Here is a 16,604-nt window from a genome sequence, read left to right as displayed (position 1 = left end):
TGCATGATGAATGGTGTACAAATACAAAAACGCTGTAACACAAAAACGTGCAGACTCAGCTCAACACCAATTTACTGGCGAAAAGTGGTACATGGGGATCAGAAATGAGCCAGAGACAACAAACCCAGGAGCTGCAAAGACAGCATCAGCTTGCCTTGCCTGGCTGGGGACTGAGCTGGGTGGGGAAAGGCAGGAAAAGATGAGGCTGACTCAGGAAAAGAAAGGTGAGGTCCTGGCTGGCCAGGGAAATGGAGCGAGGAGGCATCTCCTGGCAGCCTCAGGAGGACCCAGAGGATGGCACATCCCAGGTGAGGTGGTACCTTCTGGGGCTCAGGACCTTGCTGTTAATTATCTGTAGCCTTATAGCATATCTGGGATGTGGCAACGTGAGTGGCTGCTGTCCCCCATAGAAACTGCAAAGCCTTCCCCAGAGAGCTGAGAGTCCCAGCAGTCACCAGAAGAGCCGAGCACAGCAACAGATGATTTGCTGTTTCTCTGAGGACTCTGGGCAGTGGAAGCCAGAAGAGCTTTTCCCTTCACTTCAGATGGGCTTGGACAAGAGCCCCAAAGAACACACAGTAACCCAACACTGTGAAATTGTGGAACCCGTTAGAGAACACTCTTGTTTTCTCAGTAACCAAAGAGAGGCCACTGTGTAATATTTGCTACTTCAGGGGAACAGGAATGTCTCCTCGGTTTGGTGATTACAGGGTAAGCAGCAGCGAGTTAATGCTTAACTGCGTCGCTGCAATTTTGTTCAATCCCTCAAGACTGTTAAAATAAAACGTGGAAAAAGTAAGGAGCGGTGTTATTACGTGACGCAGAAATACCGCCCGATGAGTCAGTCCACCGCCCCGCAAAACGAGGAAATCGCTGCTCTGCGAAACGCCACCTGGCAGTCTGCAGGGAAAACGAGGCAGCGGGGTGAAGTCACCAAGTGTCCCGTGTCTGCTTCGTGCGGGGCTACAAGAAACCGGCTAAAAACCCCTTTGCTGAGCTGCCTGGTACCCCGGCACCGCACACAGTTCTGCCGCACCGCGAAGAAAGCACAGCTCCCCCTTGGCAGTGCGCATGCGCCGCGCGCCCCTTCTGCGTCACGGCCTGTCGGCGCCTGCGCGGTGTCCCGGCGGCGGGATGAAGGTGGCGGTGGCGGGGTGCTGCCATGGCGCCCTGGATAAGATGTACGAGACGCTGGAGCTGCTGCAGAAGCGGCACAACGTGCGGCTCGACCTGTTGCTCTGTTGTGGCGACTTCCAGGCCGTGCGCAACGAGGCAGACCTGCGCTGCATGGCCGTGCCCGCCAAGTACCGCCACATGCAGACGTTCTACCGGTGAGTGCCGCCGGCTCGGCCCGCCCGGCCCGGCCGCCCCGCCGCAGCGTGCCGTGTCCCCCCCGCAGGTACTACTCCGGCGAGAAGAAGGCCCCGGTGCTGACGGTGTTCATCGGCGGGAACCACGAGGCCTCCAACCACCTGCAGGAGCTACCCTACGGCGGATGGGTGGCGCCCAACATCTACTACCTCGGTACGTGCGGCTTCTCCCCGCCTCCCGGTGCCGTCCCCGTTCCCGGCCGTGACGTGCTGCTCCTCTCCGCTCCTCTCCGCAGGTTACGCGGGCGTGGTGCGGTTCCGCGGAGTGAGGATCGGCGGCATTTCGGGCATCTTCAAGTCGCATGACTACCGGAAAGGTACGGCAGGAACGAGGGGCGGCCCGAGCGGGGTTCGGTTCCCCTCAGCTTTACGTGTGCGTGTCTGAGAGGAGCCAGAGATCGGGTCACAAATGACACCGGGGGTCAGCAGATGGGCAGCTCAGTCTGTCTCACTGCTAAATGTGTGGCTGAATGTATGCTCCTGTCCTGGCATGCTGCTCCAGAGGGGCTTTGGAGGTGGCTGCCAAGAACAAAGTAGTTTTTTGGAACACTTAATTCTCTTTAATACCCGTGGGTTTTAACTAAATTTGTTGTTACAGAGCGTACAATTTCTTTATCTGGATATTGCTTGTGGGAGATGAGACTTGAGGTGATAATGCTAACTACTGAAACAATAATTTTACAGTTTGTTCTCTGATAATTCTTGTTTCCATCTACTGTACATTCTGTGGCTGTGTTGGTGTGTGTGCAGGCATAGACCTGATGGAACACAGTGCCCAGACACCAGTGGAATCACCATCCCTGCAGGTGGTCAAGAGGCATGGAGATGTGGCACTGAGAGACATGGTTGAGCAGAGATAGGTCAATGGTTGGGCTTGATCTTAGAGCTCAGTTCCAACCTTTATGACTCTGTGATATTAACAGGCTCAGGCAGACGTTGCGTGGCTGTGCAGCAAATAGCTCTCTGTTATAAGTATGGCATGTGGAGGTGCAGTGTGTCTGTGAGTAAGGAATGTGGGAAGGAAGTAATGAGGAGTGCTGTCTCACATGAGAGGGAGACAAAATCTCTGTCGGACAACTATTCTTTTCTCAATGTTCCAGGCCACTTTGAATGTCCACCATACAACCAGCAAACAATCAGAAGTGCTTACCATGTCAGGAACATCGAGGTCTTCAAACTTAAGCAGGTTGGTGAAAAGTCTGTGGTGTTTTTTTGTTGTCTGTTTTCTAAAAACAATAACAAATAAACCAAGGGTAAATGTTATTTGTTAACTTAAAAGTGAGATGTTACAGCTGTTTTGAACAGCTAGATAATAAATCATACAAACAAATCTCTGCTAGCTTTATTTTATGATCATTTTATGGTGCCAGTGACCCCACTGCTATTCCTTTACCAGGTTGTGTAGCAGTGCAAATTTGATCTGAGGCAGGCAGGAGCAGGAGATACTTTGTTAAATGGGCTGAAGCTCAGAAAGGGAGCAAGTCCAGCTGTACTCCAGTCATTGAGTTTTGTTAGCTGTAGGAAGATGTGCGCTACTTTGTCTAATGTCTGAGCTGGTTGATACAAGGTTTACTAATCAACCTTGAACCAGCTGGATGAGCTGATCTCAAATCACAGTTGAAGTTTTTTTGCTCCTACAGCTAGAAACACAAGGGATGGTTAGCTTTGTTATTGATCCTGCTTCCCCCTTTGTCACAAGGGCTGCTCTGCGGCTAAGGATGCAGTGTGAATACATATATATTTATAAGCATCTTGTGAATGATTATTCAGGTAGCCATTGGGTGCTGAAGTGTTTAGAACATACAGAGACGCTAAAAATGGCACAAAGATTTGCTGCCCTTGTAAAGAGCTTGATGCACTTCCCCAGGTTTCTTATTAGCTGGCTTTAGATTTCATCTAGAAGTGTGCTCTGATACAGCTGATGGAAATACACTGAATGTTGAACCAAGATGTACTTAAGACATTTGACTGGACTTGTAAGGGATGCTCCCTTTGAGGAGGAACATTATGCTTAGCCACTATCTCTTCTAAACAAAGCTTTAAAAGATCAGTGAGGAAGGCAACTACTCTGATTGTGCGTACTTACTCTGTAGATCTGGTTTTCAGCCTGTCTTACAAGGTAGCAGTGTATGTAAAACACAGCTGCTGGGCCCAGGAAGGTGCGGTGTGACCCGGGGAGACTAGAGACCCTCGATAGCCTCAAAGGCAGCTGAAAGATGTGCTTGCTGTTATGCTTAATCCCTTTGGAAAGGGAGCCAGGTGCTCACAGCTAGCTGTATCTGATCTGAAGGAGAGCACTTGCTATTGCATGTTGTCTCGTTATGTTTAATTTTAAATTTTTTCTTGTGCATGCTTTATTTACACGTATGTGTTTTTTGCTTGATAGTTAAAGCATCCAATGGACATATTTATGTCACATGATTGGCCACGGAGCATATATCACTACGGAAACAAGAAACAGCTGCTTAAAATGAAATCCTTCTTCCGTCAAGAAGTGGAGAGCAACACGTTAGGAAGCCCTGCTGCTTCTGAGCTTCTGCAGCATCTGAAACCTAATTATTGGTTTTCAGCCCATCTCCATGTTAAGTTTGCAGCTTTCATGCAACACGAGGTAAAGAATAAAACTGAGTGTCTGTGTAATCTAATAATTTCAAAAGTCTAATGCAAGTAATATGTTCAGAAAAGCATCTAATTAACATGTATTTGCTTAATAGTTAATATTCAGCTTAAGTCCCAAAGCTTTAAGTGGTCCTGAAATTACTAGCTTATGTAAATGAGAGATGTTATAAATCAGAGGTGTTTACCACCTCATCTTCTTCAAGAGCAGCATGAAATAACTCAAGTTGCTGCACTTTGAACTTCTGAATTTAAATTTCATAGAAAAGTGCCCTTTTCCCCCTTTTGTTGGGGAAGAATAAAACTTGAAAACAAAGATAGAGCAGCAAATTGAGGAGGTAGTGGTTAACCTGAGATGGAGGGTGCCGTGAAGTTGTCTGGCTGCCTACAGTAAAACAAACAATCGGTCCCCATAGGCTGAAAGTTATCATGTTTGTGTTGTTGCTGAGAGCGATGTGCTGTTCTTATTTGCAATTTGTTAGCTGTAGGAATGGAACTCTAGGTCTGCTGGACTTGAGTCTGTTCGTAATTGTGTTAAAAGTTTTCTTTTGGCATCAAAGCTAAATGTATTCAGCTGCCTTGTTTGAGGGAGACCTGTGGTTCTTGCTTTAGCTTGCTGTCATCAGTGTACAAATTTCTGTTAGACTTTTGCTGATATCTGTCCTTCTCTTTATCCTTCAATTTCTTTCTTACAATCCTGTGCTTCTCTATTTCAGAAACTATTGTTGTGTGCAAAATGTGCCTTTAGATTTCTGTATATAACTTGTTTGGGATAGTCACATTTCATATAAATGCTGGTAAAACTTTCTGTTTCCTAGACAAAGTCCAAAGAAGAACTACCCAAAGCAACCAAGTTTTTGGCTCTGGATAAATGTCTGCCTCACAGAGACTTTTTGCAGGTGATGACTGTGTGCCATGGGCTTTTTCACTCTAAGTGATTTAAGTATTTGTATGGACTGCTAAGTGCTGGGCTCAGATATAAGCTGAAGACTAGTTCTGACAAATGGAGGGACTGACAAGAAACTGGGAATTGGTACATGGGTGGAATTGTCTTTGTAAATATTGCTCTTCTGAGTAGGTCTGGTGTCCTGTCATGCGGGTGAGATGTCTGCTTTCTCCTACCATTTCCTTCCAGTTGAGAACAATTACTTTTCTTAGATCAGTAGCTCTACCTTAACCTGTACTGAATCTCCTGTTGTGCATTTCTGATAAAGGTCAGACTTAAAACACAGTCCTGTTTTGAGGCTTTTCTGCTGCTTTCTTGACATAGTTTGGATCAGATAGTGACTTCCTTTGTGTCTGGATTTATGACTTGATCCTGTTTGAGTTTGTAAGTTGAGTACTGTCATTTGTTTCCAGAGGATTCCAAGTGGCTTCCTAGGAGCGTGGTTCTACTTCAGTTTGATTGGTGCTAGGAAAGGGCGATGGAAGGCTGTAGGAGTTCTTTATGGAAGTGCCAAACTCATTTTCTAAATGCAAAATAATATTCATGTCCATAGCCTGTGTATGCTACCTGCAGTGCCATCTGTAAAATGGATGAATCTGAAGCCCTTTGATATGAAAGGAGGGAGCTACAGAGATCTTGTTCTTCAAATGCAGTCAAGTCTTAGTTTTACTTGAAAGTAACTTTTATTTATTGACTTAAAGGTGAGACAATTCATTATCTGACCTTAGGATGTAAGGTGGGATCTGTTTGCTCTAGTTACTTTTGAAGATGGGAGAGTCTGAGGATGGTGGGCTTTTGCTGTGTGAAAGCACACAGGGCTGCTAGTCCTTGCTTAAAATCATAGTGGAACTGGTCCACAGTAAGACTACTTCCAGCAGTGTGGTCATCCACCTGTGTTTAGCTGTTTTGAACTACAGTAAGAAATGGAATTGCTTTATGTATTATTTAAAATCACAGCTCACTGCTGTGGTTTGGCTCATCTGAATTGTTTGATTTGGGTTGATGTCACTGAAGGTGAAGTGATTTGGGCTTCAATATGTTGTCTGTTTTTAAAAATAATTGATGTTAACCTCATTGTTGTGCTAAGAATGTACGTAGCAAAATAACCATTGCCTTCAATTCTGACCATGTTTCTTAAAAGACACGGTTTAAATTCTTGCCTTCTAAATTGTCTAACTGTCCAGTGGCTGGCAGCAGGGAGGAGAGATTATTTTTAATTGCTGTAAGATAAAAGAAGAGGAATGTTATGGAAGTGCCTCCTATAATCACTGATTGTCCTTCCTTACCTCCTTGTGGCAATAAGTTCCTAGGTAGTCCTTGAGAGGACTTGTTCGACTGAGGCTACCAGCTTAGTGTACTTCTAACCTGACTGAAACTGTACCATGAAAGTAACACTTCAAACTTTAATCACTTTCTGGCATCAAGAGAAATATCTCATCTCTTGGTTTGTTTGTTTCTTTCTTTCTTTTGAACAGATAATAGATATTGAGCATGATCCTACTGCAGGTGACTCACTGGAGTATGATGCTGAATGGATTGCAGTCCTCAAGGCCACCAACAGTCTGATTAATGTGACTCAGAGCTCATGGAATGTGCCTGAAAATAATGGCCTCCATGCAAAGTAGGTAGCATGCAAAGTAGGAAGTAAAGCGTGACTTAGGCAGGCTGGAATTATATGTATGTTATTATTGTTCTTCTGTTCTTCTGCAGTCTCTAACGTTTTTAGGATGTGATAAAACGAATGATTGTAGAATGTCAAATGATTTTGAAAACAAAGGAGATGATGACAAGCTGTGTTCTTAGAGCTTACAACTTCCTTACTACTCTGCACAGGCAGTTAATTTCGTTTGCAAACTTAGCACCACTTGCAGAGCCAAAAATACATGGTGGCTGATTTCTTTGTCAGTTGCTGTGCTACTGAAAATCAGGCTGGGTTATGGGGTGGGGTGGTGAATGCTCTCTGGGTCGGCTGGCATAATACACAGACCCTGCTGGGGAGAGCAGTGTCTGTATTGCCCTAAGGTAATATGCCTTCCAAGAAAAAAAAGTTTAAGAAACTGTGTAAAGTGAATTTGTTACCCATGTTTAAACATTTTTCTTTGCAACGAGAAGAGAAAATAGCTTTAGATTAGCTGCACTCTTTTTAACTTGATGTACTTACTTAGGTGGGATTACAGTGCAACAGAAGAGGCCATCAAGGAGGTGTTAGAAGAACTGAATCATGACCTCAAAATTCCTTGCAACTTCACCTTGACAGCTGCTTGTTATGATCCCAGCAAGCCCCAAAAGAACATGGAACCAGTTCACACCATCAATCCACAGACCACTGAGTTTTGTGCCCAGTTTGGCCTCACTGACATCAATGGCAGAATCCAGCAGGTTAAAGAAGAGGGCTCAGTACGTGGAGAGTATGAAGAGGAAGAAGAGGAAATGGACAGCAGTGGGTCAGCAGAGGAACCTAGTGAATATAATACTGATAACTCTGGGCTTTCGTCCATTAATCCAGATGAAATAATGCTGGATGATGAAGGTGGTGATGAAGATTTGAGCACGTGTTCCGTAGATCCTTCCCCCGATCATCCTCCTGAGTTTTCTGCAAGTTTTTCTGACATCAGGATCATGCCAGATTCCATGGCGGTATCATCTGATGATGCTATGGACTCCACTAATGAGGAACTGGAGAAATCTGGTGTGAATAAGCAGGTGGAAGAGAAGAGCTTGAATGAAAGACCTTTAAAGCGTGTTAGTGGTAGTGAAAATGGGAACAGTGGCATTAAAATTAAGAGAAGGAATCAAGCCATCTATGCTGCAGAGGATGAAGATGAAACAAAATAGCACTACATGATTTATAACTAAGTTCACTCCCCACCTATTTATGCAATGGTGATGAGAACTATGGTGAATTGCTCATGCTTTTAACGTTATTTGATCTTAATCATGCTGCTTCCTTCAGCTGAAGAGGCACAGTGTACCTCTTGCAGGGAAGAATGTTTCGCTAGATTAAACACTTCAGTCACAAGTGAAATTCTGTAGCAAAGTACTTTGTCAAAGGATTTAAGTCATGTGTAATCAGTTGGTTTTTGCTTCAGTTCTTGGTTATCAGTTTTTACTCAGTATCCTGTGCTGTACTGCTATACAAGATTCACCATGCTTGTTTAACGAGAGCTCTTAAACTGTAACTGAAATCAAAGTGAGGGGATGTTAGACTCGGGAGATTGAACTATTTGCTTTTATTGCTTTTGTCTTGTTTTATACTGATATTTTTTTAATACAAAGTAGCATATGCAATAACTCTATGGACTAAATTTGAAAGCAGAATTCCCAGGATAACAAAACAGCAGTTTTGGCTGCTTCTGGTGACATTAGTGATGTAGAAAAGCTTCATGGTCAAAAACAGAACTATGTGTATTGTCTATTCTAATATTTTTTCAGTAGAGAACCATGTCTCAATTTGTAGCATGAGTTTTATGAGGACAATGGAGGACTACTGTTCTTAAAAACTCATGTGCTGTTTCTTAAAAGTTGAGAAACATACCTTAAATTAAAATGCAGCTATGTAGCTTCCTGAATGTGAATGTCAGCACAGTCTCAATTCTTACTAATTAAGGTTGTGTTATCATGTAATCTGATAGTAAGTTGCTTGAGACAGCAATGCCACTGTTATCTTTAGCCTACATTTTTGCCTGCTGCTCTCTTTGTTAGTATGCAACTTGCCCAATTCTTAGAGCTTAGCTTGGAATTTTCCAAAATACCATTAATAAACCTGAGGGAGAACAAGACCTGCCAGGATATAGATCTTGGAAATTGAAATCTCATTTCTACTCTTCTGTTTGCTCTGAATTACTAGCAAACAAATCACGTATTTATGGCCTTAAAGGCTGTAAGGATAACAGAACTTAATGGATTAATTAGAATGATGTTTTTAAGTACTATAGACTGTAAAACTAATGGGTCTAATGACACGTGAAAGTTCTACTGGTGTCCTGAAACTCTGAGCTTTCAGAGTCAGAGGGATTTCCTCAGGACTGTGCCACCCTTGGTACCAGAAGTTCCTCCGCTGTGCTTTTATTCCTCTAATGCCTGAGCTGTGTGAAGTTGAGCTGAGTGAAATGGATTGGGGCTATGGGTTGTAGCAGGCAAGCACTTCAACTTCACTTCAACTTCTGTCTTTACCATCAGTTTCATGTTCTGAGATGCATTTTGTTTCTCAGCAGTTCATTATGGGGGAAAAAACAGCTTGTAAGTATTCAAGTGCTAGGGAATGTCAGTGCTCCCCACAGTTCTGATTTATACTGGTGTGCTGATACCATTAACATCCTGTTCTTTGTTTCTCCTCCCTGCCAGAGAACAGTACCTTATTCACTGAGTTGTAGGACAGTATTAATGCTGCATCTCTATGTCTGTCACAACATCCACCAAAGAGAACTATGGTAAGATGGGATGAAGGATTGGAAGTGTTCAGAGTAAACCTCAGGTCATCTGAAGTCACCATTAAAGTCACTAGGTTACTGAAAATAGTTGAGTATCCTTTGGACTCCTGGACCTGCAATGCACAAAATCTTAATGCCTATGTTTTCCCACAATCTGAAGATTATAACAGTAATAAAGTATTCCATCTGTAGTATCAGATGCAATTTGGAAGTATAAAATAGAGTAAGAACTTGGAAAAACTACTCAAGGCATAGATTACCTTTAATAGCCCTTTTTAGTCTGGCTTTCTGTGTCTTTGGTTGTCGCACCTGCCCTTTTTGCTTAATGAGTTTTGGCTTTCTAGAAAGCAGGAGAACGCCAAGACAGAATACTAACTTCTGGATCTCTAGAGATTCAGAATCTCCCTAGAGGTGGAGGGCAGATGTTGAACTCTTCAGGGAACTGCTTGCCAGGGTGACATGGGAGAAAGACCTGGAGGGAAGAGGGGCCTGAGAAAGTTGATTGGCATTCAAGGACCATCTCCTCTGAGCCCAGAAGCAGTGTACCCCAAGAAGAAGGCATCAAGAATGGCTGGAGGCCTCAGTGGATCAACAAAGATGCTCCTGGACTTGCTTGAGCTCAAACAAAAAATAAATCTGTAGGGAGTGGAAGCAGGAACAGGTTTCCTGGGAGGACTACAAATAAGTTGTCTGAGCAGCCAGAGATCAGGTTAGGAAAGCCAAAACCCAAACAGAATTCAATCCATCCAGGGACATGAAGGGGAACAAGAAGAAATTCTACAAGTTTACAAGTGATAAAAAGAAGGTCAGGGAATAAGTGAGCCCTCTCTGGAAGGAAACTGAAGATCTGGTCATGAGGGATACAGAGAAGGCTGAGGTGTTCAATGGCTTCTTTGCCTCAGTCTTCACTGGCAAGGACTTAAGCCACACTGCCTGGGTTGCAGAAACCAATGGTAAGAACTTTAAGAAGGTAGATCTGCCCACTGTAAGTGAAGATCAGGTTTGAGACCATCTAAAGAACCTGAAGGTGCAGAAGTTCGTGGGATCTGATGAGATATATCCACGGGTTCGGAGGGAACTGGTGGATGAAGTTGCCAGGCTGCTATCCATCATATCTGAAAAGTCATGGCAGCCTGGAGAAGTTCCCACTGACTGGAAAAGGGGAAACAACCCCCATTTTCAAGAAGGGGAAAAAAAAAAAAAGGTCCAGGGAACTACAGGCCAGTCAGTGTCACCCCTGTGCCTGGGGAGCAGATCCTCCTGAAGACACTACTAAGGCATGTGGAAAATAAAGACAAAGTGAGTGGTGGTAATTAACCAACATGGCTTTACCAAGGGCAAGTTGTGCCTGACAAACTTGGTGGCCTTTTATGATGAAGTTACATTATCAGTGTATAAAGGAAAAGTAGCTGATGACATCTACCTGGACTTGGACAGCGTCAAATGCTTTACACCACATGAAATCCTGGTTGCCAAATTGAGGGAAAATGGCTTGGATGAATGGACCACTTGTTGGATAGGGAATTGGCTGGATGGTTGCACTCAGAGGGTTGCGGTCAATGGCTCAAAGGCCGAGTGGAGGCATATGACAGGTGGTGTTCCTCAGGGATCAGTGTTGGGAGTGGTGCTATTTAGCATCTTTGTAGGCCACATGGACAGTGGGATTGAGTGCATCCTCAGCAAGTTTGCAGCTGATACCAAGCTGAGTGGTGCAACTGACACTCACTGGAGTGAAGGGATGCTATCCAGAAGGACCTGGACAGGCTTGAGAGGTGGGCCTATGCCAACCTTGTGAAGTTCACCAGGGCCAAGTGCAACGTCCTGCTGGTGGGTCAGGGCAGTCCCAAGCACAGATACAGGTTGGGCAGAGAATGGCTTGAGAGCAGCCCTGAGGAGAAGGATTAGGGAGTTTCAGTTGATAAGAGATTCAACATGAGCCAGCACTGTCCACTTGCAGCCCAGAAGGCCAGTTGTATCCTGGGTCACATCAAAAGAAGCATGACCAGCAGGCTGAGGGAGGTGATTCTGCCCTTCTACTCTGCGCTCGTGGGACCCCACCTTGGGCACTGCGTCTACTTCTGTAGGCCCAGTAGCAGAGGGATGTGAAGCTGTTGGAGCAGGTCTAGAAATGGGCCATGAAGATGATCAGAGAGCTGGAGGACCTCCCTTATGGGACAGGCTGAGAGAGTTGGGGCTCTTCAGCCTACAGAAGGCTCCAAGGAGACCTTACAGCAGCCTTCCAGGATCTGAAGGGACCTACAGGAAAGATGGGAGGAACTTTTTATAAGGGCAGGTAGTGACAGGATGAGGGGAGATTTAGACTAGATATTAGGAAGAAGTGGTGGTGAGACACTGGAACAGGTTGCCCAGGGAGGCTGTGGATGCCCCCTCTCTGGGAGCACTCCAGGCCAGGCTGGATGGGGCTGTGAGCAACCCGGGCTATGGGAGGTGTCCCTGCCTACAGCAGGGGGTGGAACCGGGTGATCTGAAAGGTCCTTCCAACCCAAACCATCCTGTTTCTCTCTCTCTTTAAATGAAGCATAATAGCATCCACCGAGCAGAGTGCAGATGTAAATGTAATTAACACGTATTTTTTCTAGCACGACCCACAGCAGCTCCATGCCCTGCGTGGCAGCCTCGTACGCGTAGCTGGCATTTCTAGCTGTCAGTTGGATGCGTGAAGACCAAGTACTCCACGAAAGCACGTAAAAAGCTGGGGAAAACTAACGCGGCTCAGTCAGTTCCTAAGACGCAGAGCGCTTTAAGAGAAGCGTTAGGGCAAACACCCAGCGGTCGACCCAACCGGAAAGGAATCCCCCCTCCTGCTTCAGCCCCAGAGAGGGAACGGCGGGAGGAGCGCCGCACGGCTGGCGTTAAGCGCGCCGCAGGGCTCTTCGCACGGGCGGGGTTAAGGCCGCAACGGGGCGGTGGCGGCGCGCGCGTGCGCCGCGCGCCGAGCCTATCGCGCACGCGCCGCGGCGGCGGGCCGGCGGCAAGCAGCGGAGTTTCGGCATCGGCCGATTCGCCGCCCGCGAGGCCGCGGCGCTCCGCCCACCGCGCACCCCCCCCAGCCCGCTCGGCGGCGCAGCGCCCCGCGATGAGGCCGTGCCCGGCGGCGGCGGTAGCGGCGGCGCGCGCGTGAGGGCGCCGCCGGCGGAGCTGTTGGTGCGGCTGCGTCCGCCAAGATGGCGTGCGTGCTGGAGGCGCCGCTCCGCATGAGCGTTCTCTCGGTGAGTGCCGCGGCCCCTCGGCGCGGCCGGCGGGGGCCTTCGGAGCTGGGGCGGGGAGGCGGCCGCCCGCCGCGGGGCCGGGCCCGACCTCGGGCCGCGCGAGCGGCGGAGAGAGCCAGGCACCAGACCCGGCGCTTTGTGCGGCGCCGGGGGGCGCGGGCCGGGCCGCGCTGCGAGGCGGTTGTGCGGCCGCTCCCCCGCGCGCCCCGTCCCGACGACTTCTCCCCGCGCGGGGCTCTCCTCTCCGCGTCGGCGGCTCGGCACCTCGCGGGTCGCTCGGCGCGTCCCCCCCACCTTCGCCTCCCCTCCGCCCCTTTCCTCCGGCGGTACCGCGCGGCGGCGCTCGGCGGGTTGCGGCCAACCCCGCCTGGCCCTGCCCGCCCCCACGCGGCGGGGCTGCCCGGGCCGTGCGGGGAGGGGGCGGGCGGGGCGCTGCCGCTGCGGAACGGCGCGTTCACCTCCGTGCCGAGAGCGGCCCGCTCTGTTTGTCCGGCGTAGCGTTTCTTGCTAAGCGAGAACCCCGCGAAAATGATGGTGTTGGGAAAGCGTTCTTTTTTTTTTTGTTTTTTTTTGGGGTCCCGCCCGGAGGACTTGATGGCCTTGGTATGAACGCCCTTGTGCTCGTTGTAGCCCCAGGTTATAAGTGAGGTCCCCCCAGCCGATAAACCAGGGTGTTTTAGAAATGGAAGGCAGAGGGATCTCCAGAATCCAGAATGTCTCTACATAAAAGTATATGGAGCGGGCAGATGGAAGTTCCCTGTTGTTCTCAAAAATATTGTCTTCGCTATGTGGAGGATCATGGAAATCCCAAACTGGAAAGGGCCCATAGGGGTCATCAAGTCCAACTTCTGACTCCACGCAGCACCACCCAAAAATCAGACCATAAATAGGAACAACTTACCTGTGGACTCGCCTGTAGGATTTACACAGCATAATTGAAGTTATCTGCAGGCTGAGGGCTCCTGCAGCCTCCAGGCTCTCCTTTCAGACTTCTGTGAGACCCCAGCATGCTGCTGCCAGTTCTGCTGTTTCCAAGAAAAGAGGCACAGGTTTAGCCAAGAGTGGATGCTTGCAAAGCAATGGAGTGTTTGTAGTTCCTTTATAACTTCTTTCAAGGAAAACTGTTAAGGAAAAAATGGGAAGAGTATAACAAAATGTTGAGTTGGCAGAATAGAAAAAAAAAAAAAGTGAGATAATGGAAATACATTCTGTCACGTGTTTGTGAGAACCCAGAGGGAAAATTACCTTCCCCTTTCCCACCCATGTTTTTTGGAATGCTTTCCATCTCCAACTTTGGATCTTCTCAAAGAGAATAAGTCATTGGTGCACAAGTGTTTGGCTTGCAAGCATGTCCTCTTGCTGAGATGAGAGCTCACTTTGTCTAATACAGTAGGGATGGGACTGTCATGGAGAACATTGTGCTGCTGCCCCACTGAGGTTGTGTGGGACAGCAGCAGGTCTGTCAGGTGACTGTTTTCTGCAGTAGGTAAAGGTGATAAGGCGTCCTGCAGTGAGATGTCTCAATAGGAGCTTCCTTCTCTTCAAGAGCTTGTTTGTCAGCATGGTTCTTGAGCAACAGTAACAGCTCTTAGCAAGTGTTTCTTGCAGGAATTCATGGTTGGTTTTTTTTCTTTCTTTTTTTTTTTTTTCTGTGTAGTAATTGACACAATAAAATGGCAATTGAAGGTAGTACTGATATCTGAAATATATCTGACCTTTTTTGTGTGTCCTGTTGGTAACCATACAGGCACCTGGCAGCACTCCGTTAACATGCTTTGGCTTGTAATGTGCTGCTACCCACGTTAAGTACATCTTATTCTTTAACTCACACTTAAACACAGGGTTAATTCTTTGTGCAGATGTTGCCCAGCAGTAACATACTGCACATTTGAATATGATCCTGTGGTTTTGCTGCTATCTTGCCTGGTAGGTTTTGACAAGCAACAGACTTGCTGTTGCTTTAGTTATTCCTGTTTAACAGCCATTATATGAATTGATCAAAAGTATTTAAAAAACAATCCTCTTTTTCCCTCTGCAGGAGGTAACAGCCAGCAGCCGCCACTACGTCGACAGATTGTTTGACCTGGATCCCCAGAAAGTCCTGCAAGGTGTCATGTAAGTTATCTGAAAGGCTTTGGGGCTGTTGAGTGAGTGTAAGCTGGGTTAGCTGCAGTCCTGCCAGCACTGGCAGTTGGGGGGAGAAGCTCTGTCTCTTTAGAGAAATCTTGTTGGGGATTTTAAAACATACATGGTAGCACTGGCTGAACACCCTGTTACTTTGTGGTGCGTATAGCCAGCCTCCCACTTGGCAGCAGTGAGGCTAAAACGTTCAGCAAACATTCAAGAAAAGTTTATAATCCATTTCTTCCTTTAGGCTACCTCCTGATTCTCTTACAAATCTACTTTCCTCTTGCTCTCTTCTTGTCCTCTGCCAAGTCATCACACCTGCCTCTTTTGTTTTCCCCTGCTGCTACGCCTGAGTGTTGATTTTTTCTGATGCATGGCTTCTGTCAAAATGAAGGGATTTGCAAATAGACAGAAAATACTTCCATAGAAATAAATTGTGATGCAAATTATATTTCAGTGTTGCATGCTAATGACAGTGGGAATGATGGAAAGATCAAGTAGAAGTTTTGCCCTGCTGAACGGGTAGTAGAGCTGATACAGAGGTCTGTTTCCTTGCTGGTTTTGGGCTATGCACTCTCTGTTGTAATCACACAGCAGGTCCCTTCCCATGTCTGACTTTGCTGACATTGGGCCTTGTCTGCAGCTTGCTTGCTGTGGCTGACTGGCAAAACGTCAGAATGGAGAGGATCACAAAGCCAGGACTGCTGGTTGTGTCATTTAGGACAACCTGAGGTGTTTCCAGTAGTAGATTAAAAAAAAAAAAAGTATTCAGGAAGATGTCCTGGGGATAGGATGGACAACTTATCAGCATTACTTTTCCCCTGAAATGCATGAGAACCAAAGCAGGTGTTTATATAAATGTCTTGAAAACTTTATTTGCTGAAATACACTCTCCTGTACAAAAACTTCTGGTACATTAGTGTACACATTCTTGGGCCCTCAGCTATTCCCTGTAGAAGAGTCTGGCATTTCTTATACCCCCTGTTCTTACTCCTTTGCTCAGGAAGCTGGGTTGGATGGTCTCAGGGGTGAGAATGTTTCCATAGGCCCATGTGGGCTGGCTGAACCTCCTTGGAAGTGCTTGAGCATGGGGTGGTGTGCCCTGCCCGCTCTGCTTTCTTCTATTAACTGGAAGCCACAAGCATTGGGATCCCTTCCCCTCTCTTTTGGAGTGTTATTTTCATCTTTTGCAGTGGTTGTCCAGAACCAAAAGTCTTGGGCAATCGATTTGTCTTAGCTAGCATTTGAAATTCTTTCTGTTGTCTGTGCATGACAGTGAATTTTATGCTGAGCTGCCTTTTGGTTTTTCTGAGATCTGGAATAAAATTGATTGCTCAGGGAAACTATCTTGCTGGGCTTCTCCAGTTAGTTTATAATCTGTCCATTTAAAGACAGCAAAATACCAGTTTATTTCACAATAGCTTTCTTTACTGGATGCTAGTTTGGTGTCCACTTTCCAATATAGAAGATGTTATGCTGCTCTGTGTCACGAAGTTCTCTAAGCTTGCATCCAGTCTCTGATCACACAGCTTGTTCAGCTCTTCCTTCTTCTTCAGTAGCTGGATGTGTCTGTTGTGATATGTTCTTTGCCTTTTGGTACTGTGAAGACCACCAGCCAGTGTCTTTGAGGCTGAGCTTTGTACAGGAGCCATTTCTTCTCAAACAAATATTGTGAGATTGTAAGGAGGGGATGGAAGATCTGTCCTTTTAAGAATGGCTCAGTGCTGTAGAGGTTCAAATAACTGCTTAGAAACTGCTGAAGGAATTTATGCTGAAGTTATCTTCCCTTAGACCTTTTAAAGCTACACATCTGACAGGACAAGTGCTTCTGAGGAGTGCAGGGGAAAACAATCACAGGGCAGATCTGGTTGGTAAGGTAAGTTAG

General features: G+C 46.6%; 2 protein-coding genes across 4 annotated transcripts in view; both read left to right on the top strand.

The window, feature by feature from the left end:
• The first annotated feature begins 1,025 nt into the window (after positions 1 to 1,025).
• DBR1 (debranching RNA lariats 1) lies at positions 1,026 to 8,711 on the top strand. The gene is made up of 8 exons (XM_048955188.1): positions 1,026 to 1,331; positions 1,400 to 1,524; positions 1,607 to 1,687; positions 2,471 to 2,556; positions 3,757 to 3,981; positions 4,805 to 4,885; positions 6,408 to 6,553; positions 7,098 to 8,711. The coding sequence occupies exons 1-8, from the start codon at positions 1,072 to 1,074 to the stop codon at positions 7,765 to 7,767; spliced, it is 1,674 nt and encodes a 557-aa protein (XP_048811145.1). The 5' UTR covers positions 1,026 to 1,071; the 3' UTR covers positions 7,768 to 8,711.
• A 3,735-nt stretch (positions 8,712 to 12,446) lies between these two features.
• ARMC8 (armadillo repeat containing 8) overlaps positions 12,447 to 16,604 on the top strand; it is a 57,901-nt gene continuing 53,743 nt past the window's right edge. For all 3 annotated transcript variants that reach the window (XM_048954786.1, XM_048954785.1, XM_048954784.1), the window contains exons 1-2: positions 12,447 to 12,592; positions 14,631 to 14,707. In XM_048954786.1, coding sequence (XP_048810743.1) covers positions 12,548 to 12,592; positions 14,631 to 14,707 — 122 coding nt within the window. In that variant the 5' untranslated portion in view covers positions 12,447 to 12,547. The remainder of the gene's footprint in view (positions 12,593 to 14,630; positions 14,708 to 16,604) is intronic.

The sequence above is a fragment of the Lagopus muta genome, chromosome 9, assembly GCF_023343835.1.
Source record: "Lagopus muta isolate bLagMut1 chromosome 9, bLagMut1 primary, whole genome shotgun sequence".
NCBI classification, from domain to species: Eukaryota; Metazoa; Chordata; class Aves; order Galliformes; family Phasianidae; genus Lagopus; species Lagopus muta.
Note: the sequence above shows the minus strand (reverse complement) of the source record. Positions and strands in the feature narration are given on the sequence as shown.